At 60.4% G+C, this 23428-nt stretch overlaps 1 protein-coding gene across 6 annotated transcripts; it reads left to right on the top strand.

The window, feature by feature from the left end:
• The first annotated feature begins 704 nt into the window (after positions 1-704).
• PSEN2 (presenilin 2) lies at positions 705-22401 on the top strand. 6 transcript variants are annotated; one of them, XM_077779851.1, is made up of 12 exons: positions 705-982; positions 10734-10893; positions 12559-12773; positions 13644-13836; positions 15655-15722; positions 16615-16835; positions 17453-17551; positions 19621-19704; positions 19988-20089; positions 20953-21071; positions 21744-21851; positions 22007-22401. In XM_077779851.1, the coding sequence occupies exons 1-12, from the start codon at positions 942-944 to the stop codon at positions 22160-22162; spliced, it is 1566 nt and encodes a 521-aa protein (XP_077635977.1). In that variant the 5' UTR covers positions 705-941; the 3' UTR covers positions 22163-22401. The 6 variants fall into 6 exon arrangements, with proteins under 6 accessions (XP_077635977.1, XP_077635978.1, XP_077635981.1 ...); XM_077779852.1 differs by having other exon boundaries at positions 708-982; positions 13695-13836; XM_077779853.1 differs by lacking the exon at positions 705-982 and adding an exon at positions 6203-6330.
• The last annotated feature ends 1027 nt before the right edge of the window (positions 22402-23428 follow it).

The following is a 23428-nucleotide window of genomic DNA, read 5'->3' as shown; positions in this document are numbered from 1 at the left end:
TCCTGGTGGCTCTGCTGCTCTAGAAAACAGAGCAGGAAAATTTTCATGATGTTCTCACCCCAGGCCACTAGTGTTTTCTTATTGTGAGTGATGCCTGGGGAGGGGAGGGTTGGGAGAGCGGAAGGGGGAGATGTGGGGATCCAACACAGCAAGGAAAAATGCCTCCAAGCAAACGAGCTAAGGTCCCGCAGAGCTGCTAGACCCCTGTGCGATCACAGGCCCTCCCGTCACTCCTTCTAAGGTCAGAGCCCCGTCCTATGCCAGGTATACGCTGGCATCCCTACGGCGCCACCCCGGCAGGTCAGACCCTTGCGAGCCCCGAGAACGCCACCTCCAACTCCAGCGCTCCGGGCGAGGCGGGGGCGGGTNCGGGGCGGGGGGAGCGGCCCCCAGGCCTGGGCCTGCGCCGGGCTGCGTGCGCCTCCCCGTCGCCCGGGCCCGCAGGGGGTGGGCGCGGCGCGGGCAGCTGAAGGGTCGGGCATTTAAAGGAGCAGCACACGTGGCTGTGAGAGGCGCGGGCCCGGCGTTGTCCCAGCCCTCGGAGCGCCTCGGCCCCTCGTCCGGGGGGCCTGCGGCACCCGGCCTCAAGCTCTGCGTCACGAGGCATGGGGAGGCGAGGGTCTTCCTGCCCGGGTGAGGAACCGACTGCAGCTCGGGCCTGGAACCCGCGATCGATGCTGGGGTGCTTGGCCGCTTTATCAGGGTCTTCAGCGGTGGGGAGGCTCCCAGAATCAAGCTTCTGAAGCTGAATGAGCCTGAAACGGAGGCTAATCCCCGCCCCAAATTTTATCGATGAAGACGCCCAGCCCACACAGCTAACGTGACTGTCCAAGGCCACCCAGGCAGGATGTAGCAGAGCCAGGCTTAGAACCTGTTGTCTGGCCCCTCGCTCTGCTGTCCAGCACCGGCATCAGGCCGCAGCCCTTCGCCAGCTGGATGAAATGCTCCTGGGTATTGGATTAATGAGCGTTCCCTTTGGAAGGTATGAACCGTTAGTTGGTGGACTGATGGGGAACCGGAGAGGCATCCCATCCACAGCAGTCGCAGAGCCCCCTCAACTCCACATCCGCAGCCTGGGCCCCCCAGCCTGTCCCGACAGTAACTTTGATGAGGACAGACCCAGGCTTCTGGTACCGATGCCCTTGATGTCCCTTCTGTAGGCACCTGTGTCTCCAGGGCTTTCCGCCAGGACCTTCGGCTGTAATTAAAGGCTATGGATAAGCTGCTTCAGGTGTGGGAGTCTCCGGTTTCCCTCCCTGTGAAGGTGGCTGCGTGGGAGCTGGGAGGTGTGTCAGCAGCTGTGTGTGCTGGGCCCCAGTGGCGAAGGGGCAGGGGTCCTGGTGCCAGCTCAGGGCTGGCGGGCTGGCTGTCCAGGTTCGCGCCTTGGGTGGGGGAGGGGCCCTTTAGGTCAGGGGCTGGCCATAGGGGGCTTAGTGGAGCATTTTTGCAGAGTGGGATCGATGTTTCCATTTTTCAGGGAACATTCTGCAGGTTTGGCGTGGAGGTAGCTGTGCATTAAGTCTGGAATCTTACTTGGTGCACGTGTGGGGGATGGCTGTCCTGGTCCTATCTATTTGAGAAGGAGTGGGGTCAGAAAGAGCCTGGCTGGAGGCTGCCACTCACACGTGCCTGGAGGCCTGGTGCGGGTCACATGCCTGTCACCCCAGCGCTCAGCTCCCCGATGGCTGCTACAGCCCCACTGCACACCCAGGGGTGGGGTCTGCCAAATGAGAGACTCCCCCTACCTTGGTCACTGAGCTACTGATGATGATCATGACATAACACATCTTACTGTGTGGGTTTGTCATATACAACAAAAAGCTCTTTGGGGCAGTGGGTATCACAGATCACTTTACACTTCCAATCACACTGAAGTAGCTATTTTACCCTCTACAGAACGGGAAACAGAGGTGCAGGGAGGTAAGCCACCTGTCCTATTATGTATCTTAGGTGACTGGGCACCAGGATTTGACCCCAGTTGGCTGGGTCTTCATCTCTCTAGTTTTTGCATAGGAGGCTCCCACATTCGCCCCCTACTCACATTCCTGCGCTGCTGCCCAGGAGATTTCTTTTTCCTTTTTTTATTACTATTATTTTTTAATGTTTGTTTATTCTTGAGGAAGAGAGAACGAGCAAGCAGGGAGGGACAGAGCGAGGGAGAGACAGAATCCCAGGTAGGCTCTGCGCTGTCAGCAAGAGCCTGATGCAGGGCTTGAACCCATGAACTGTGAGATCACGACCTGAGCTGAAACCAAGAATCAGATGCTCAACCGACTAAGCTGCCCAGGCACCCCGACTGCCCAGGACGTTTCTGTGTGCTTTCCATTAGTAACTACCTGATAAAGCAAAAGAAAAAAAAATTTTTTTTAAAGAGACCAAAACTTGGGTGCCTGGGTGGCTCAGTTGGTTAAGCATCTGGTCATGATCTCGCATTTCATGGGTTTGAGCCCTACATTGGGCTCTATGCTAACACCTTGGAGCCTGGAACCTGCTTCAGATCTGTGTCTCCCTCTCTTGGCTCCTCCCCTGCTCGTGCTCTCTCTCTCTCTCTGTCTCAAAAATAAATAAACTATTAAAAAAAAAAAAAGACACATGTAAGCAGATGGCCCAGAGCCACCGCATTTGAAGATCGCCCACACCCCGAAAGCCACATATGGCTAAACCCAGTGAGGGCTCAGGTTCTGTTCAGGTGATCTGGGATGGCGCCCTTCCGTTCCCCTCCACGCCTTGGCTTTTAAAATGAGGTAAGATATGGGGCACCTGGGGGGCTCAGTCAGTTAAACATCTGCCTGGCTCTGGACATGATCTCGTGATCCATGAGTTCGAGCCCCACGTCGGGCTCTGTGCTGACAGCTTGGAGCCTGGAGCCTGCTTCAGATTCTGTGTCTCCCTCTCTCTCGGCCCCTCTCCTGCTTGTGCTCTGTCTCAAAAATAAATAAACATTAAAAAAAAAATTAAAGAGACCAAAGCAGTGTGTGTGTGTGTGTGTGTGTATGTGTGTGTGTACAGCCTCAGCTAGTTTTCAGCTGTTGCTCTGACTTTTGGACACTGTTTAGTTGCCACTGGTGACCGGCAGGACAGCCAGTGTTTCTACAAGTATTTCCACCTGTTCCCCGACTCTAGTGGCTGGGGGAGGGTTGAGGGATGAATGTCAGGGCTCCGAGGGCAGCACAGGCGGCTCCTGGCCAGGGCCTGGAAAGTTCTCCTCACCTTGAGCTGGTTGGATTGGACACAGGCTTCAAGCGTTGTGTAATCAGTGTTGGCCTCCAGGCCTGGGGACGGCAAGGCTGCCGTGGTCAAGTCCGGGGAAAGGGAAATTTCTAGTCCCACTTCAGGAAAGACCAGACGTCAGGGAGGAGATCATTTTTGTCCAGATTCTTCAGTGCCTGGGAGACCGGGATGATCCCTCATCTTTGCCAAAAATAGGGTCTTTCTGGAGCACAGGAAGAAAAATGGAAAGGGTGCTCACCTTTCTGCTGTATCTTAACCGGAAGATACCAGAAGACTTTGTAGAAATAAAGGGAACACGTGTTTGCTCTAGAAAATTCAGGAAATATTTGTTTAAAGAGTCACCCATTAGTTCTCAGCCAGAGGCAACTGCCATCAGCATGCATTTCCTTACAGCACTCCATGCACGTACGTGTGTTCGTGTATTAAAGTATCAGAGGCAGGAAGCTGGAGTTGAAGGTTTGTATTCTATTTTTTCTGTTAACGTCAGGCCTCCAGAATGTTCTCTCTGTGAGTATTCTTGGAAAATCAGGTTCGATGGCACGTTGAATGCATCAGTATCTAATTCACTGGTGCTACGGGACACTTTCTCACTTCCCCTTTTTTAAAACGTGTATTCATTTATTTTTGAGAGAGAGAGAGCAAGCGCATGTACGTGCGCACGAGTCGGGGAGGGACAGAGAGAGGGGAGAGACAGAATCGGAAGCAGGCTCCAGGCTCCTAGCTGTCAGCACAGAGCCCGACGCAGGGCTCAAACCCATGGACCTCGAGATCATGACCTGAGCTGAGATCAAGAGTTGGACGCTTAACCAACTAAGCCCTCCAGGAGGCCCCTCACTTTCTCTTTTGAATTGACCCCTAGAGGCAGTGCCCTCATTCCTGTCCCCCCCAGGCCATTCCCACGTGGGTATCCCCTCCCCACCACGAGGAGCCCCAGTAGGAGACAGAGAGCACACGAGGCCTCCAGGCCGGAGCTGTGGGGTGGGGGACAGGAGAGGGACTGAGTGAGTCAGTGACCAGCAGGCGTTTGCAAGTCGGTGAGCTCTTGCCTGTGTTTTGGAGAAGCTGTGTGTTAAGGACACGCACCTGCCCACAGCAAAGGCTCGTACCTTATACATATGGGGGTGCCTGCGGAGAGCCCACACGGGGTCCTGTGCTGGCCGCCTGCGTCACCACAGCCTGCGGCCTCTCCCCGAGTGTGCGGGCCTCGTGGGTACCTTGGGCCGGCCGTGAGGAGGCTTGAATTGCTGCCGTGGCTTTGATCGTGGCGCTTCGGCCGGTGCCTTTTGACCCTCTGGGTGTCGGTTTCCTTCACTCCAAAATAGGGCACGGACCAGATGGCCCCGAAGGTCCTTGCCGGCTCTGGCGTCGGTCCTGTGGACGTGCCGTGTCCTTCGACAAGATGCTCACGTTGCCGGAGTGCCCTGGGCTGGGGCGAGGCGCCAGGTGTTTCCCTCCGGCCTGGGTGAGGGTGACCTTGGTGACGACCATGTGCTTGGTGGTCTGGCACGCCTGTGACCGTCAGGGGGCGCCAGCCGCTTCCCTTGTCACCTCTCACGATATCTGTGCCTCGATTTCCTCTTCATTGTCACGGCCAGCCACTGAGCACCTGCTCTGTGCCGGACCCCTCACACATCATCTCCACTTCTCCACATCACTCTCTCGAGGCGCACCTGCTCTGTTTGTTCTAGAAGAGGAGACGGCCGCGTGACCTTACTACATCGTCTGAGGCCACGTGTGATGGCTGGGAGCGAGCGGTTCAGATCCCACAGCTGGGTGACTGGATTGCTGCTTCTCATTTAAAACATCACCCTTTTTTCCTGGGCCCGACTCAAAGGTGGCCTGTTAGGGCCACGACCTCTCCCCCTTTCCCCGAGCTGCCCCCTTCCCAGGCGACTTCAGGACCCGAGAGAAAGGTACGAGGGGCCTGGGCACTTCGGAGCAGAAAAGGCAGGCAGAGGCAAAGGTAGAGCCTGGGTCAAGGTTCAGGAGGCCCCATCAGGGTCCCGATGGGACTCTGGTGGCCGAGGCTGCCTACTGGTTTTGAGGAGAACCTTCTGGCAGGCGAGGTGCATCACGGTAAGGGCTGGGGCGGATGGACAGATGCATGAAGGCCAGCCAGGGCCAAACACTGGGTCAGCTGCTGAGGGCCAGGGGAGACCAGCAGGCAGGCAGGGAGGCTGTGGGCCCTTCTAAGGGGAGTTTCTCTCCCTCACAAACCCTCCCCTGGTCTAAGGGGATGTGAGGGCCTCCGGGAGTGCTGTGACGCAGCCTCGTGACCCCAGAAAGTGGTCCCTTTAGACCTGCACCACCCTCTTTGAATGTGAAGGCTCCTCTGGAGTTACGCCCCCTGCAATAAAGAAACCAGGTGCCCAGGACCCTGACCTTTCTCCGTAGCTGCAAGCGTTCGTGGTACGCGCAGTAGGTCCCTGTTTGCTTTTGGAGCACTGATGTGCATCTTTTCCCGACGATGGTGCTGTACGGCCTCTTTCCTACTGAGCTCCCCTGGCCTCACATTTTAAGGTCAGAGCCTTTACGTGTCTCTGCAATGGAAAGAAGGTCGAGGAAGCTGGGTCCCGGGGTTTCCTCCATAATCACGGGAGCTGCTGACACAGGCATGCTGGGGGAAATCTCTGGGTCAGACTCCCTGGGTTTGGCTAATTCAGCTTGCCGATCGATCCCTGATTAAGGGGAGGAAGCGGTGGAATTTGCATTTGCATCCTATGTTCAGTCCCTGCAAAGGGCTGCCCCCTCCTCCCGTCCGCCCTCTGTGCCTTCCTCGGCACCCCCTCCTCCAGCGAGCAGGGCGCGGAGGGCTGGTTGCTACGTGGTAGGTAGGACTTGCCACCATTGCCACCAAGCCACCAACGGCTGCGGGAGAGCCAGCCAGCCCCACCCCCGCCTGCTGGAGCCAGCCTCCCGGCTGGTTGTTCCTGACGTCACTGAGGCTCTGATGTGCACAAATATCGAGTGAAAGGTTGTTGATCCACATACATTCGGGTGGTGATTTTCCCTCCAGGGATTTCAGGCTTGCATCAGGCTTCAGTTCTGCCTTAGAAGCCAGAGGAGTGCCTCCCAGCCGCCCTGTTCTCCGGGAGCCAGGTAAAAAGAGGGGCTTTGAAAAGGACTGCGACCCGGGGTCCACCTGTTCCCCCCCCCCCACCGCCCGCCCCAGTCCAGCGAGGGCTCGCAGGAGAGGGCAGACGGGAAGGGAGTCTGCCTCCCTGTTGATATTCAATGTTTCCCATTGAAAATTTAACAGCTAAAAAAAATAAAATAAAACCACAGACGATCTCTGTTTATAAGAGGTTTGAGAGACGCAGGGAAACACGTGACCCATGGTCTCTGCGTCCAGAGGTAACCGCATTCGTTGTTTTGTGCTCAATCTTGCCAGTCCTTCCAATCCGTCCACCTTCTGAGAACATACAGGCGATCGTGTGTGAGGTTTCGTGTCCGTTACCTGGGGTTTCCTGCTGTGTTGTTTCCTGTTGTGAGCTGTGCTCTGGAGGAAGGTTTTACGTGGTCGTGTGACAAACCTCACCAGACAGACATGTCACAGGACAGGCGTTTCCGTCATTTCAGTCTTTTCACAGTTAGAAACATGCACAGCAAACAGGTCTTTGCGGAAATCCTGTCTTCTTTTCTTAGGACAGATTCTGAGAAGTAGCATTTCAGGATCACAAGGTATGAGTGTTTTTAAAGCTTTTGATTTCTACGGTGTTCCTTCAGAAAGGCCGGCCTGTTGGTGCTGGAGGTGCTTTGAGACCTGGTTTTTCCACGTTCCCGTCCGCGGTGGGCACTTGGGTGCTTTTTGCGCCGGGAACTGCCTTCCGGCCCTGCCACTTTCTGGTCCCTCTGCTTCCCCAGTTGCTGATCAGATGGGTTTCAGGAGGAGGGACTGTTCCTTCTGTCACTCCCCATCCAGGAGCAGGTAGTGCTGAGCGGCGCCGGGGACACGGACAGGGAGGTGGACTGGAGCCCGACTCTGAGTCCTGAGCTGGGGGTCTGGGGGCCGGCTGGGCTTGGGTTCTAGGGGACAGCAGTCCCAGGGAAGGCCTCAGCGCAGCCCGACGGTCACCCAGCGGCCTTCTCCAAGTGCAGGCCTTTGGCCAGAACGGAGCTGGGGAGCCACACTTTCAGTAAGCGGTCCGGCACAGAGCATAGACCCTGGTGCTGGGTTCAAGGGTAACTTTGAACCCAGCACGTCTTAGACCCTGTTTCTTTGTAATGGGGAAGAATAGCAGTGCCCAGCTCCCCAGTCACTGGGCTCAGTGTCCCCCCCCCATCCCCAGGGGGCCTGGATCACTTTGAGAAATGGCATCTTCAGGGTCCCAGCCTTTCCCAAGGCCTCCGTCCCCTGTCAGGTGTTCAGGGCTCCGAGAGGCGCCTCACCTGTGATTCTCGTCACCAGCCCCAGAAGGTTGTGGTTCGATAGAGCCCCTGCTGTGACAGCCGTGGTAGCCACCGCTACAGGCCCCTGCCAGCCTGTGGTCCTGGTGGTCTTGGGCACCCCTTCAGGGAAGGCTCGGGAGGGGTTTAAGGAGCCCAACAAGGGGAGGGATCTGCCCGGGGAGCGTTTGTTTGCCAGTGGCGTGCCACACCTGAATTAGCTCTGACAGTCCTGTAAGCTCAGGCGGCCGGCGCGCCCTTCGAGAACATCAGGGAAGCGCTGGGAGGCAGAAATTCTCTCTGGGGAACGTCTTGCTGACTGTGTAAATGGAAATTGGAAGGACTTTTTTTTTTTAATGCTTGAGAGCGAGGAGGGGAGGGGCAGAGAGAGAGAGAGAGAGAGAGAGAGAATCCTAAGCAGGTTCTATGCTGTCAGTGCAGAGCTGGATGCGGGGTTCAAACCCATGGACGGTGCGATCATGACAGCTGAAATCAAGAGTCAGACGCTTAACTGCCTGAGCCCCCCAGGCAGCCCAGGACTCGGTCCCCTCCTCTCTGTCCTCACCCTCCCCAAGAGCTCCCCTTCTTCTTCCAGGAAGGGTCTTTGCTCCCTGTCTATTTCCCTACTGCTTGCTACCTGGGAGCCCAGGGCATGGGGTGGCCCACGATACTGTGGTTCTGAAGGCTGAGGTTGGCCCCTGCCTTCCGTGATGCTCTGTGTGCAGGGATCCTAGGTCTNCCAAACTGCACTGTTAACTCACATCCCGAGAACTGATGTGCCAGGAAACAAGGTATTGAAAGGGCCCCCGCCCCGCCCTGCCCCTGCACCTGCTCCGGACAGGGTGTGCGATCTAGCCTGGGAAAACGCGGCCAGCTCTTCGTCTGCCCCTCCTTGAGTAAGACTGGCCACAGCCCTTGCCCCTCCCTGGGGGGGCGGGCACCCCTCTCTGACCTCCTCCTTCACCGCTTCCTGCTAGGTCCTCACGCTTCAGCCACATGTCATCGATCAGTGGTGTTGGAACAGCCCCTGTGAGGTCCCCCATCCCACACAATCATTTGCGAGGTTACTTCCTTCCAGGATGCCCTGGGTCCTTCCGCCTCAGCCCGGAAACCTGTTCCTGACCTTTGTGGTCCATTTCATGTGCCTCCGAATCCTTGAGACCTGAGACCTCCTCCTCCTCTCGATCTTGACCTCCATCTCCATCTTAGCTGCAGGAGCTCGCCCCTCCCTGTTCTGGCACTTCTCCTCTGCTGGGACTCCTGCTCTAATGAAAGCGCAGTGTAATACTAGCCCCCGGTGTACAGCGTGGCGATGTCTCAGCGTGCGTCACGTCCAGCATCTCTTACTCCCTGTCACCTGTTTGCCCCTCCCCCCAGCAGCCACCCTGTGGGTCTCCTTGTTTAAGGGCCGGTTTCTTTGTACGTTCGATTGTTCTGTGTCTTAAGCTCTGCCCGGGAGTGAAGTCACATGGCCTTTGTCTTCCTCCCCCCCGGCTCTGGTCTGTCTGCCCGGGATCAGGGGAGCTGGCTTGTTGTGAAGCCCCCCGGGAGACTGAGCCCCAGTGCAGGCCCCGCCTTGTGCCCGCAGGTGGGAGATGGAGGTGAGGGCCTCTCAGGACGAATCCCGGCCACGGCCCAGGTTGCTGGCTTCAAATAGAGCGGAGCTGGCTGACAGTCGAAGGAACCTGTTTGGAAATCACAGGTTCCCCGGGGCGGCCGGTGTGGGGGTGAACTCTTTCACTGTCCCCAGGGACCCGAGGCTCAGCCCCCAGGGCCTGCGGGAGGCGTCGATGGGAGAGCGGGCCGCCCAGGAGGCTGGCAGGGACAGCCAGGTCTGCCAGGGGTTGTCTGACGCTCTTCTAGGCCCTTCCGCCACACTGGCTTCCCCGTCCTGTTGCTGTAGGACACTCGGCTGGGGACAGCACAGTAAGGTGGGGGCAGGTGTCCCTGCTGTGTAGACGTTCCAGCCTAGCCTTCTTCGAGATCCTACCCTCAGCTGTTCTCTCTCTCTCTCTCTCTCACACACACACACACACACACACACACACACACATACACACAGACACGTGCCCACCCTGTATGGTCTTGTGGCTCCCCTGTACCCAGATCCTTTAAAAATAAATTTTTTTTTAACGTATATTTTTGAGAGAGGNCACAGACACGTGCCCACCCTGTGTGGTCTTGTGGCTCCCCTGTACCCAGATCCTTTAAAAATAAATTTTTTTTAACGTATATTTTTGAGAGAGGGAGAGAGAGAGAGAGACGGAGCATGAGCAGGGGAGGGGCAGAGAGAGAGGGAGACACAGAATCTGAAGCAGGCTCCAGGCTCAGAGCTGTCAGCACAGAGCCCGACGCGGGGCTTGAACCCATGAACCGTGAAATCATGACCTGAGCCGAAGTTGGACACTTAACTGCTGAGCCACCCAGGTGCCCCTCCTTGACCCTTTTCAACTCATTCCTGGGCCAGACCCCGTCTTTCCCCTGAGATGTTTGTCCCCTGCCCGTGCCTGGCTGCCGTCCTAGACTCTGTCCTGGTTCTCCCTCATGTCCAGTGCCGACTGGTGTCCTCCCAACCCTTTCTGAGTCCGGTCCCTTCACCACATCCACCCTGCTGCCTGTGACTCTGTGTCCGTCCACCTCCCACAGTGTCTTCAGGGGGCCACCTCCCCTTCTGTCCCCGGGGGTGCCGACCTCCCCTGCACATGGCACGGGGCCACCACACCTCCACGGCCCCGCCTGGCATTCCTCCTTCATACTGTCTGCCCTTCCTCCCATCTGGAATATTCTGTCTCTGTCTGGGATGGAATCTCCTCACGAGATCGTGACCTAAGCCGAAGTCAGAGGCTTACCCGACTGAGCCACCCAGGTGCCCCAGGAGTGGCCTTGACTTTTGTAGGGGGGTGGCTCGCCTGTGGCCGGCACCTCCTCAGGCCGTCCCCTGAGGGGCTGTGCCGGCCATGCAGGTGTCTCCTGGGAAGTCCCCCTACACGTGTGCCCTGGACGATTCTCAGGCAGGACCCGCGCCTGGTCATCGGGCGCCTCTGGCCACACCCTCAGCCCTGCGCTGCCTTCGGCCTGCAGGAGGGTGGAACGAGGCCCCCTGTGCTCCTTCGCAGGCGCTTCCGAGGCAGGGCCATGCTCACGTTCATGGCCTCTGACAGCGAGGAGGACGTGTGTGACGAGAGGGCGTCCCTGATGTCGGCCGAGAGCCCCCCGCCGCGTTGCTGCCAGGAGGGCAGGCAGGGCCTGGAGGACGGAGCCGGTGCTGAGCCGTGGGTAGGTCATGGCCTTGAACCCAGCCCCCGGGCTCCTGGACCTCGAGGCTGGAAGCAGACATACCCCCCGTGCAGGAGGGAAGGCACAGGGGGTGTGAGGATTGGTCGCACGGTGGGCCCTGGTTGGTGAGGGCTCCGCGGTAGACAGCACGTCCGCTGCGGGCTGCACGGCTCTGTCCCCCTCCCCGCCCCCACCAGGCAGGTGCCCCTTCCTTAGCACAGGTGGGGGGGCCTCAGGGGGAGGGTAGNGCTTTATAAGGGCTCTCATCCCATCAGGAGGGCCCACCCTCCTGACCCGGTCACCTCCCGAAGGCCCTCCTCCAGGTGCCATCACACTGGGGGCTAGGGTCCAGCGTGTGAATTTGGGGCGGGGACACAGACGCTCTGATGTTGTCTCTGCAGCCCATGGGGCAGGAGGTTATAACCTCACGAAGGTGGGGGGTCTCCTGGGGGAGAGTCCCCCAGCCTCCCCCCCCTCCCCCCCATCAGGGGAAAAAAACATCTGAATTTGCCTGAAACCCTTCTCTGTTTTGCCCGGTACAGTATTTAAAACGAGGGATTTCCCCTCCCAGCCTCAGTCCCCGCGGCTGAAATCCAGCTCATGTCTTCCCTCCTTGGAGCTCTGCCAGCTCAAGGCCACCTCGGGGCCACCCTTACCGCTCCTCTGTCTTGTGTCCCGGAGCTTTTGTGCATTTTAGTCGTTTCCATGCCCGATCGTCTAGGCTTCTTCTCAGCTGAGTGTCCGGCTTGCGGTTCTCTCTGCAAAGAGCTGATCCTGAAGCCACAGTCATTTTGAATTTTTGTTGTCCTTGGCTTTGTCTTTGGTGCTTAATCAATTAACAAGACAGCGGATGACCCAGAATTGGCACCATTTCCAAACAGATTCTTGCCGGTCGGTTTGGGCCAGTGTCTGCAGGCATCCTGCCCCCCTCCNCCCTCCGCCACCTCCCCCCCTCCAACTGCCCCCCTTCTGCCACCTGCCTCCCTCCACCACCTACCCTGCCTCTGCAACCTGCCCCGCCTCTGCCAGCTGCTGCGGTATGCTGTCCCACCCTCCTGTAGCACGGACCTCCCCTCCCCCAGGGACTTGGCGCCCAGTTAACCCGTCTGGTTCCCTGTTGATAGTTTCACGTGCCTGATTTGGGGGCGGGGCAGAGTTCAGAGTAACTTCCTCCTCTATAAATTCCCCCGGTGTCTTACAATCAAAGAGTTCCTACATGCACTGACTATTCTAGAGGGTGGTTTGTCGACCGACCGGGAATGTTTAATGTCTATTTCCTCCTCTGTCACCTGGCCGGTCCCCTCCCGAGTCAGTATGGCCACTGGAACAGAGCAGGGTGGCATCTGAGTCCCTGAACTGAGGGAGGGGGCGATGCTTAGAGACGCTTCAGGTCCTGGGCCTGCAGCCCGCTCCCTTCTGTGGCCGCCGTGGCCCCTCTCCCGCACTTGTGACGGTTAGTGCCGGCCCTGAGTCTTCCCTAGATGTCTTTGTAAACCTTTCACATGCCTGCCCCCCCACCCCCCCGTCTCCGTCTCCCTGGTTCTCACCTCTGCAAAGTGGCATTAAAGCTCCTCGTTTCCTGTTACGAAACACCCCTGTGCTGTGTCTGCCAGCCAGTGGGGATGGGGGGGCATCCCGTGGCCCTCACCCTGCGGCTTTCCACAGAGAGGCCAGGACAGTGAGGACGACTTTGATGAGGACCCTGACCACTACGTCTGCGGTGGGGTCCCTGGGCAGCCGTCGGGCCTGGAGGAGGAACTGACCCTCAAATACGGGGCGAAGCACGTGATCATGCTGTTCGTGCCCGTGACGCTGTGCATGATCGTGGTGGTGGCCACCATCAAGTCCGTGCGCTTCTACACAGAGAAGAATGGACAGCTGTAAGTCGGGGAACGGGGTGGGGGTAGGGCTCGCTGCACCCGCAGCCGCATGCCAGCCGCAGGTGCGAGGCTGGGCTAGAGCCACCCACCTCCTCGCTCCAGTCCGTCCGCTGCCTCCCGGCTGCGTGACCTGCCTGGGCCCTTTCCTGACCTCCCTCCGCCTCAGTTTCCTCGCTCCTATAATAAATGCGATGCCAGGAGAGTTAGGATGCCCGCACAGGGCTTATGGCCGCGCCCGCCGCGCTCAGGCTCTCTGGGTTTCACGGTGCAAGGCCAGCGCTCGCCTCGTGGCCCGAGCAGGGGACGCCAGTGTGCCCGGTGACACCGAGTGCCTGGACCCATGATTTGCTCTCTGGGCCTCTCCGGAAGCCCGAGTTTGAGCACTTGAGTGAAAGGGGCACAGGGGGGCAGCAGTGAGAAGGCTGCCTGTGCCCGTCACCTGCTCCTCTGGGACCTCGCGGCTGCCACCGCCTGCCTCCTCCAAACCTTGTGCTTACTGTTTGTAGTTCGGGAGCTCTCCTTTCACTTGGGTTTGGTTTTTTCAAAGAAAAGAGCAGAGGGGAAGCCTCGCCCCTGCAGGCTGGTTGGGGGGGGTCGGGCTGGGGCCGCAGAGCAGGTGGGGGCGCTCAGTGGGCAGCCCCGGGGAGACAGGGCCACGGCAGGGGGCCGGCTGAAGGCCTCCAGTGTGTATTGGCTGCATGCGCAGCTGCTGGCCTGTGCTGGGTGGGGCCGGGGGCACCGTGGGGGAGCCCTGGGCTGGGTGTGGGTGTTTGNGGAGGGGTGTGGGGGAGGGAGGGGAGGCCTGGGGGGGCCCCTTCCTTGCCCCCCCGGTCTCGGGCACCAGGCTGAGGTAGGGTGGCTCGTGGGCAGGCCCTATGGAGCAGGCAGGGAGCAGAGTCTGCAGCCCGCCGTCTCCCTCAGCATCTACACACCATTCACCGAGGACACGCCCTCTGTGGGCCAGCGCCTCCTCAACTCCGTGCTCAACACCCTCATCATGATCAGCGTCATTGTGGCCATGACCATCTTCTTGGTCGTGCTCTACAAATACCGCTGCTACAAGGTGAGTGCCGGCCCCGCTCGCTGGCCCGCCTCGCTCACGAGCCACCTTTGGCCGGGGTAGTGGAGGATCGGAGGCCCGAGGGGAGCCTGCCTGGCCCCATTACACAGGCATCGTCTCTCCCGGGGAGGCTGGGGGTGAGGCCGGGGGCTTTCAGACGTGGGTTTCAGGCTTTTCTCCTGAGGGGAGGTTTCTCTGAGCCCCTGCGGCCTGGAAGGAAGACCACCAGGATTGCCTGATGTGAAACCGTCCCCGTGAGGCGTGCTCAGTTCTTTGCATCCAGGCTGCCGCCTCTGTGGAGCAGGGAGAGGGTGAGGAGGAGGCTCAGAGCAGGGACAGGGCGATACGGGGCGGGCAACAGTGAAATATCTGTGCAAATAAGGTGGTTTTAAGTTGGGCTGGGAAGCCGAGTGGTGGGGGGTGTCAGGTGGCCGGTCAGGTTCCGGGACACTGCAGCAGGAGGTGACAGTGGTCCTGGGCACGGAGGCGGCTGGTGTGAGGGGTCAGTACACGGTCAAGGCTGCCAGGCACAAGGCACGGCCTGGGCCGCCGCTTCTTTTCAGGTAGATCTCGTTCTCATTAAGGTCCCCGGGGGCCCAAGCTGGTGACTGAGGCTCTGTCGTCTGGGGGGCAGGCAGTGGTAGTGACACCACCGTGTCGCTTGGGCCCAGCATCACTCTTGACCCTCCCTTGGTGGCCAGGATGGAGGCACGTGTCTCTTTGAGGATCTGTAGACCCTTGGGTGGGAGGGCCCCCCCTGCACTGCCCACAACGGCTGCCCTGTTCACCGACCTCGCAGCCCAGTGAGTCTCCTGGCCCTTTGTCCTGCCACTTTTTTCTTTGTAGCCCTTGAACTACCTGTCAGTACGTTTGTACGTTTATCGGCTAACGGCCCTCGCCCTGGCACGCGGCACATGGGCAGGGCCTCCGCTGGCCTCCTCCTACGAGTCTAGGGCCGTGCCCGCCGGTGACAGCGTGGAGGGCCGTGCCCGCCGGTGACAGCGTGGAGGGCCGTGCCCGCCGGTGACAGCGTGGAGGGCCGTGCCCGCCGGTGACAGCGTGGAGGGCCGTGCCCGCCGGTGACAGCGTGGAGGGCCGTGCCCGCCGGTGACAGCGTGGAGGGCCGTGCCCGCCGGTGACAGCGTGGAGGGCCGTGCCCGCCGGTGACAGCGTGGAGGGCCGTGCCCGCCGGTGACAGCGTGGAGGGCCGTGCCCGCCGGTGACAGCGTGGAGGGCCGTGCCCGCCGGTGACAGCGTGGAGGGCCGTGCCCGCCGGTGACAGCGTGGAGGGCCGTGCCCGCCGGTGACAGCGTGGAGGGCCGTGCCCGCCGGTGACAGCGTGGAGGGCCGTGCCCGCCGGTGACAGCGTGGAGGGCCGTGCCCGCCGGTGACAGCGTGGAGGGCCGTGCCCGCCGGTGACAGCGTGGAGGGCCGTGCCCGCCGGTGACAGCGTGGAGGGCCGTGCCCGCCGGTGACAGCGTGGAGGGCCGTGCCCGCCGGTGACAGCGTGGAGGGCCGTGCCCGCCGGTGACAGCCGTGTAGGGCCGTGCTCACACGTGACAGTCGTCTGGGGCCGTGCATGCAGGTGACGGTTGTCCAGTACGTCCTCTCTCAGTGAGGGAAGGGGTCTGCTGCTTGGACCTGAGGGATTTTCACCCCATACACTTGCCGGGTGACCTTGAGAGAGCTCTGTGAACATCTTCGCCCCCCTTATCTGTCACACGGCCACCAGCACTTTGCAGCATGGTCCCGGAGGGGCCTAGGGCGTCGGTCCCGAGAAGCTGGGGACCTGCGGTCACTCTACCCGTGTCTGTTGTCTAGTTTATCCACGGCTGGTTGATCATGTCGTCGCTGATGTTGCTGTTTCTCTTCACCTACATCTACCTCGGGTAAGTGCCCCGTGGGCTGCTCCCCGGGACGCTCGGGCCAGACACAGAGGACGGGGGTGGGGAGGGGTCCCTGCAGGCTCCACACCCTTCCCGGTGTCGCCGCTCCTACAGCCAGGCCCCTGATCCCTCCTCCCGCGGCCTCGACACACGACATACGTCAGTGGCGCTTCACCGCAGGCATCCATCCCTTTCTGTTTTCTCATTGATTGGTTTATATTTACTTTAGAGCGAGAGGGAGAGAGAACGTGAGTGAGCAGGGGGAGGGGGCAGAGAGAGGGAGAGAGAGAATTTTAAGCACGCTCCAAAAGGGGCTGGAGCCCACGACCCTGGGATCAGGGCCTGAGCCAGAGTCCAGAGTGGAGGCTCAGCCGGCTGAGCCCCCCAGGTTCCCCTGAAGGCTGATTTAAAACAAATGAGCGAGGAGGACGATTTCCTTTCCGTGAAGCCAAGAGGGATGTAAATCCCTTAAGAGTTACATTCTCGACTTGGGGCCAGGCCTCAGTTCGTGGGAAAAGTGATGTGCTCTCTCGCCCTCCACCGGGGCTGTCAGCCCGACCCAGGGGCCCGAAGAGCCTAGAGGGATGGGAAGTCTGGCTGCCACGGACCTTTTTCTGGGGCAGGATGTCTTCCAGGCTGTGCCAGCCCATGTTTATGTGAGCCATTCTGAGGACGAGACGTTGATATCCTCCCCACCTCATTCCAGAAAATATTTCCAGTGGGTGGTCGTAGGGCTCACTGAATGGGGAAGGGGCGATGAGCGAGTGAAGCCAGAGGTTGGAAAAACCCAGGGGGGGACTGAGTGGTTGAGGGGCGGGGGTGCTGGGCTGTGTCCGGTCAGGTCTCGCGTCTCCACCGAGTTCCCCACCCGACGGGCTTGCCGTTGGTCGTGCAGGGAAGTGCTCAAGACCTACAACGTGGCCATGGACTACCCCACGCTCTTCCTGACCGTCTGGAACTTCGGGGCTGTGGGCATGGTGTGTATCCACTGGAAGGGCCCCCTGGTCCTGCAGCAGGCCTACCTCATCATGATCAGCGCCCTCATGGCCCTGGTGTTCATCAAGTACCTTCCGGAGTGGTCTGCGTGGGTCATTCTGGGCGCCATCTCTGTGTACGGTAGGCGAGCTTGGGTGGGCGTCAAGGCTGCTGGTGGGCGGTGGGGGCGACGACCGGGGTCGAGTGCCCCGCTCTGGTGCGCCAGTGGCAGATGCTGAAGGCGCCCTCCTCCCCGACCAAAGCTGGGTGGCCTCCCCTCGCCTTCGTGAGCCAGGGGGGCTCCATGCAGGCCTTCGGGCGGTTGACATGGTCACTAATAACAGTGCTCGGCACCCCGGAAGTTGTTTGCTCCGCAGCAGCCGTAGGGCCGGGCGCAGGACCAATAAATGCCGAGCACCCAAAATGTTAGCTGCCGTTTAACTAGTGTCGGTGTGATTCTGTCTCCGGTGCCGTGACTTCCACCTAAGGGTAAGGATTTGAGGCTCAGGGAAGTCGGATGGCAAGCCCGCCATTGGGGTCCCCAAGCCACATGGCAATCTGCCCGTTGGGACCCCGTTCTGGGCTTCAGCCAGTGCAGACTCTCCGGGCCGTGGCTGGAAACCGGGGGGCTGGGAGCGGGCACACAGCACACGCCCCGAGCCGCGCCTGAGCCCCAGTGTTAGTGGCTGGCTCCGCTCTGGGGCTGCGTGGGAATACACGTCGCGGGTGACGCATCGTGGATGTCCTTGTTGTCCCAGATCTCGTGGCTGTGCTGTGCCCCAAGGGGCCACTGAGGATGCTGGTGGAAACGGCGCAGGAGAGGAACGAGCCCATATTTCCTGCCCTGATTTACTCCTGTGAGTGACCCTGCATCTCCTGGGAGACCTCTTCCTGGGGTCCAAAGGCAGCCCATGGTGGGAGGCAGAGTTCACTGCGGGATGGGTACTTTTTCCCAGATCAAAGGGAGGCGGTGACCTTGGTGATCCCACCGGGGCCCAAGACAGGCTGTGCTTTCATACAGGAAGATGCCAAGAGAGTTAGGGCAGGTGGGAGCCGCGGGGGATGTGGTCGGTCCCCACAGCTCTGTCCCAGCCAGCCTCCGTGGAGAGAGAGAGAGACTGAGCATGAGTGGAGGAGGGACAGAGAGGGACACACAGAATCTGAAACAGGCTCCAGGCTCTGAGCTGTCAGCACAGAGCATGACGCGGGGCTCGAACCCACAAACTGAGATCATGACCTGAGCTGAAGTTGGACACTGAACGGACTGAGCCCCCCATACGCCCCCTGAGAGGGTCCTTTGGGGAGGGCCTCTTGAGGACAGGGGGCTGGAGCTGGGGTGCATCTGCTTTTCACTGGGCCCTCTCGACAACTCCGTGGCTGTTGAAGTCTCTGAAGGGAAGGCACACGGGGGTGCATGTGGCTGGCCACTGGGTGGGATTCAGGTTTTGACATATGCGTCGGCAGACGTGCGGCAGGTCCCTGCGCTGTAGCAAGCGCAGCACTGGGCTTGGGGTGAGGCCCCTGGCCTCATGGGGACCCGTCTGCACACTGGCCACAGAGTGGGTCATCTCTAAGGCAGAGCGGGGCCTGTGGTGGGCGCGGCAGGTGGCACACGGCCTGAACGCACGTTCTAGGCCCCCTCTTGGGAGGAGCAGAGACCACGTGTGGGAAGGCTGGGATGTGCCCAGACTTGTGTTCATGGCCTCTGTGCTCTGGGGGTGCATGTTCCCGGAGGGGGGGCCGCAGCTAAACAGGCGATAATATGTCAGGAGGCCAGGAGGCAATGCTCCGCGGTTACAAGGTGGCGTCTGACCGGAGACCTGCCTCAGGCAAACCCTGGGACAGGTTTCAAACCAAAGGCCCCGGGGGGCTGGGAGCAGAGCCAGGCGGGGCAGAAGGGGGCAGGGGGCAGGTCCAGATGCGCTTGGCCCTGCCGGCCTGGGCTTTTCCTCCTGAGTGGGCTTTGTGCCCCTGGAAGGTTTCCAACCCACTTGACCTTACGTTTTAACGGGATCGTGCAGGTGGCTGAAGGGAGAACAGAAGGCATGGGGTCAGGGGTGGAAGTGGAGCCGGGTCTGGGGGCAGAAAGACCCCTCCCCTCAGGAGAGAGGGCAGGCGGGCCCCAGGGCAGTGGTAGAGGCAGGAGAGAGGGAGGGGGAGGGAGAGAGAGGGAGAGAGAGAGGCTGGGGTGTGGCGGGGGGCGCGGGGCGCACGTGTAGGTGCGGGCAGGTGGGGCGCGGGGTGCGTGTATAGGTGCTAGCAGGTACAGATACTGGCGGAAGGGGCGCGGCGCCGGGCGCATGTACAGGTGCGGGCGGGTACGCATGCGGGCAGGGCGCATGTGCAGCGAAGTACAGTCCAGCCCCCAAAAGGAAGATTCTGACACGTGCTACGTGGATGAACCTTGAGGACTGTGCTCCGTGAATTCTGCTAGTCACAAAAGGGTAAATCGGTGTGTCTCGCCTCCCCCCCCCCNGGTGAATACGGGGGAGCCAAATTCATAGACCCAGAACGGGGACACTGGGGCACAGGCACATGGGGGCGCTAGAGGTCCTGAAAGCACTGGCAGACGAACGGTTCTGGGCAGGGACTGTTGCCCAGCAGCGTGAATACACTTAAGCTGCCCAGGCCTCCACTCAGCGGAGGTTACGTGCACAGTTCATGTGACGTGTCTTACCATGATGAGAATTAGTTCACCCGACTGTACTCTGCTGACGTTTTCATCGTCGGTTTTGTAAGGAGACAAAAAAAAGACCAGAAAAGGCCCTGTCCGGGCCCCTCCCCCAGGGGCCTCCTCACAAGGGGCGTGAGGAGGTACTGGTTGGAAGTGAGGGTCCCGCGCCTTCTGTGGACACCGCCTCCCGGGTCCCTGGGGACAGCAGCAGTCAGCAGCGCCTGAGCCCCGCCCCCCTGTCTCCTTTCCCAGCCGCCATGGTGTGGACGGTGGGCATGGCCAAGCTGGACCCCTCCTCCCAGGGAGCCCTTCAGCTGCCCTACGACCCGGAGATGGGTGAGTTCAGGAGGCTGGCAGCCCCTGGTCGCAGGGGCCTGGCCTCCCGCGGGCTGGGGGGCAGGGCGGAGCGGGGGTGGGACTTGGAGCCCGTGCCTCAACCAACCCGCTGGTCTCCTCCCCTTCCCTGTGTGTGTGCTGGGGGGGGCTCCTCTCTGTTCAGGGCCGGGCTGGGCTCAGGCTGGCTCCCCACAGATCCGAGGTCCCTCTGACCGGACTTCTGTCTCTCTCCCTTGCCCGTGCCTCCCGTGATGACCGTCCCGTTCTCTTCTCGGCCACCCAGAGGAAGACTCCTATGACAGTTTTGGGGAACCCTCCTACCCTGAAGTCTTCGAGCCCCCGCTGCCTGGTTACCCCGGGGACGACCTGGAGGAAGAGGAGGAAAGTAAGGCATCCGAGCCCAGATGGTCCGCGTGGGCCCAGCAAGGGGTGGAGTGTGGAGATGGGGAGCACGAGGTTCTTCTGACAAAGAAGTGATTGAAAACAGAGATAAGGGAGGGCGCAGACCAGGAAAGCAGGTGGGGAGTGTGAGAAGGAGACGGACAGACGGACCACAATGAGGAGCGGTGAATTTGAGGACACGGAAAGCAGGTTCCTTGAGAGGGTGAACCGCGGGCATGCTTGTCACCAGCCAGAGGGGGCAGCAGAAGCAGAGCAGGGTCTGGTAGTGGGGGGGGGTGGTGTCCAGGCAGGGGCAGGGAGCCCCCGTGCCCGGGAGGAGGGAGGGAGGAGACAAGGCAGCAGATGTGTTCATTACACAGATGTTTCATCGTCCGTGGTGAGCACGTAATGATAACAAGCGCACCGGGCGATCATTATAGAGGAAACTGGTCTTCGAACTCCCGTTTACTGTCTGTAAGATATCAGCTAATTAGCAGCTGTGCTCACCTACCTTTAAGGGGAAGGCTCGCCAGACGAGCTCTGGGCATTGTCCGTGTCCTTGAAGGCAATGAAATTCCATACGAAAACATAGACCTGAAACCCAGTGCTGAATTGTATAGCCTCCTGCCGACCTGACAGTAAGTTCTAGGTGCGCTTTTCTTACCAGCTGAGTGCCAAGCGTCGGTTTTACCCGTAGTGTCAGAAATGCCAGCTTTTTTGCAGCCCAGACAGCTGGTCAGCCTGTCCGAGGGCCCCCTTTCCTGCTGGCTTCTGTTCTGAGGCACCCAGGGCTCTGGCCCCGGGGATCCCTGGTTCCCCTGGTCAAGGCTGAGTCACTGAGCGGCTCATGCTGTCTTCCCCGCGCAGGGGGCGTGAAACTCGGCCTGGGGGACTTCATCTTCTACAGCGTGCTGGTGGGCAAGGCGGCGGCCACGGGCAGCGGGGACTGGAACACCACGCTGGCGTGCTTTGTGGCCGTCCTCATCGTGAGTGGCCCCGGGACCTCGTGGGGGGGTTCCGGGTGCCAAGGTCCCTCGGAGGGGCAGAGTGATGATGGGGGCCCGGGCTGGGCTGCCGGGAAGACCCCCGAGATGAGGCCAGGCTCACAGGAGGCTCCAAGCAGGGGATGCACGGCTGGGGGGCTCCTGCATTACCTACTGCGTACGCGGCGGTGCCAGGGGCATGGCCAGCCTCGTGTGCTGTGGGGGCGATGACCTGAGGTTCACGGAACCGGAAAGAAGCATGTCCGCACACGACCTGATATGGGGCTCGATCTCACCAACTGTGAAATCAGGACCGGAGCCAAAATCAAGAGTCAGGCACTTAATCGACCAAGCCACTCAGGCTCCCCTCATTCAGTCCTTTATAAATAGATGTCCCCTGGGGGAGGCCTCTGACACCGGTCACACGTGTCACCGCTGTAGCCACACCAGGCAGGGAGCCTGGTAGAGCAGGGCCACTCTGGGAGTGGGGCTCACATCACACAGGGTGTTACGCGGGGGTGAACCTTCGAGAGGACCCGGGAAGAGGGGGTCTCGGGCTGTTGTCTGGCAGGCCCCACACCAGTGCTGAGCCCCGGGCGGGAGGGGGGATGTCGCTGACTGCCACCCCCTACCACGTCCACACCGGCAGTCACCACCTCCCTCTGTGTCCTTCAGGGTCTGTGTCTGACCCTCCTGCTGCTGGCCGTGTTCAAGAAGGCGCTGCCCGCCCTCCCCATCTCCATCACGTTCGGCCTCATCTTTTACTTCTCCACGGACAACCTGGTGCGCCCTTTCATGGACACCTTGGCCTCGCACCAGCTCTACATCTGACGGCCGCCCGGGCGCTGTGGGCTGGTGGCCATGGCGGGTTGTACCGGGCGCCCCCGGGGAGTTTCACACTCTAGTGCCATATGTTTCCGAGACTTTTCTTTCCCTAGCGAGAAACAAAGAGAAGGAAGTGTCATGTTTACCCGGCCAAGAGGAAGAAGCAGGTTTTTGGTGCTAGTTGTTTGGTCGCTGGAGCGTGGCTCATGGAACCGAGGACGAGGAAGGTGTGGCGAGGCCACCTGGCCCGGCGCCACAGCCCGGGGTGACCTGCGGGCCAAGGCGAAGGAAGGGACCAGGAGTCCGTGCTGGCCGTGGCGCCGGGCTCCTGCCCACCGTGGCCGCAGAAGGACGCTGGCGTGCCCTGCACGGAATGTCCCCAGTGCTTCTGTCTGTGACGTCATTGTTATTTTATCACCTTTCCAAGCCGAGTCCTGTTCTCCTGCTGGCAGTTGCTGCTGTGAAGTGGCATCATATTAAAATCAGTAAATAAGTGAATTCCACCGGAGTGCTGGGCTCGGTCTGTTTGTGAGCGCCGGCCCCCCTCCCTGCGTCCTGTGGCCCCTCCTGGGAGAACCTGGGCTCTGGGGTCGGAGGGGAGATGTGCCCGGGGGAGGGGCTAACACCCCGTCTCTGCAGTCATTTCTCCAACTGGCTTTCTGAACTGGGGTGTGGGGGGCGAGGGGGGCCCAACGGCCCGTAGCTCGGACACGTGCAGGGCCGCTGGCCCTGGCAGACCCCATGGTGGCCCCACTGCGCTTGTCACCAAGACCAGCAGTGCGGCACCTCGGTGAACCAGCGTGTCCTGGCGGACCGTGCTCAGGGACCCAGCTGTCCCTTCTGCGGACACCTCGGGGTGCTGGCGGGGGGGGCGGGCTGGCCGGTGTCTCCTTTCCCTCTGTGTCATCCTGGGTCACACAGAGAATCTTGGGCCGGGGCTGTCCTGACCACGTCCTGTGTCCTCGTTCCTGAAATAATGTGACTGCCCTGCAGCTGTGTAGTCATCAGGAGAGAATAAGATCGTCTATTTCCATGATTGACAGTGCTCGCTTTTCCCTGTGTTTGTGGATGAGCAGAAGGCACCAGGGAGCCCGGAGGCCAGACACAGACTGGCCGTGGGTAGCCTTGCCTGCGCCCTGACTTGGGATCCAGACACCGTGACTGGTGGTGACTCACGGTCAGGGCCCAGGTGGCAGCATCACTGCCCGGAAAGCCGAGAGTCGGTGGGAGTCTCGGCTGATGAGGGCCGGTCCCTGGCAGTAAAGGGGAGGAAAACCTGGGATTGGCTCGTTGGGTTTGGGATCAGAATGAGTAGTTTGGGGGGTGGGGCAGGGGGAGGGTCCCAGCTTTGGTGGGTCCTGGTTTGTTAGGGGTGGGCAGGTTGCCAAAGGGCTGACCAGGGTGCTGGGGGCGGAGGCCACGTTTAGGGGGACAAGCAGAGGGGGGCGGGTCCTGCATCCAAGTGACGCCTGGGAGGAGAGAGGATCGGTGCCCATGAGGAAGTGTCAAGACAGAACACAAGGGAATGTCACAAG

The sequence above is a fragment of the Crocuta crocuta genome, unplaced genomic scaffold, assembly GCF_008692635.1.
Source record: "Crocuta crocuta isolate KB4526 unplaced genomic scaffold, BGI_CrCroc_1.0 scaffold322, whole genome shotgun sequence".
Classification (NCBI taxonomy): Eukaryota; Metazoa; Chordata; class Mammalia; order Carnivora; family Hyaenidae; genus Crocuta; species Crocuta crocuta.
Note: the sequence above shows the minus strand (reverse complement) of the source record. Positions and strands in the feature narration are given on the sequence as shown.

What these genes read in the sequence shown, in the direction of transcription:
- PSEN2 (XM_077779851.1), top strand. Translation starts at nt 942, where the DNA reads ATGCTCCTGGGTATTGGATTAATGAGCGTTCCCTTTGGAAG. An exon ending in ACAAATACCGCTGCTACAAG is followed by an intron (nt 13,837 to 15,654) that starts GTGAGTGCCGGC and finishes TCTGTTGTCTAG; the next exon opens with TTTATCCACGGCTGGTTGAT. An exon ending in TCCTGCCCTGATTTACTCCT is followed by an intron (nt 17,552 to 19,620) that starts GTGAGTGACCCT and finishes CTCCTTTCCCAG; the next exon opens with CCGCCATGGTGTGGACGGTG.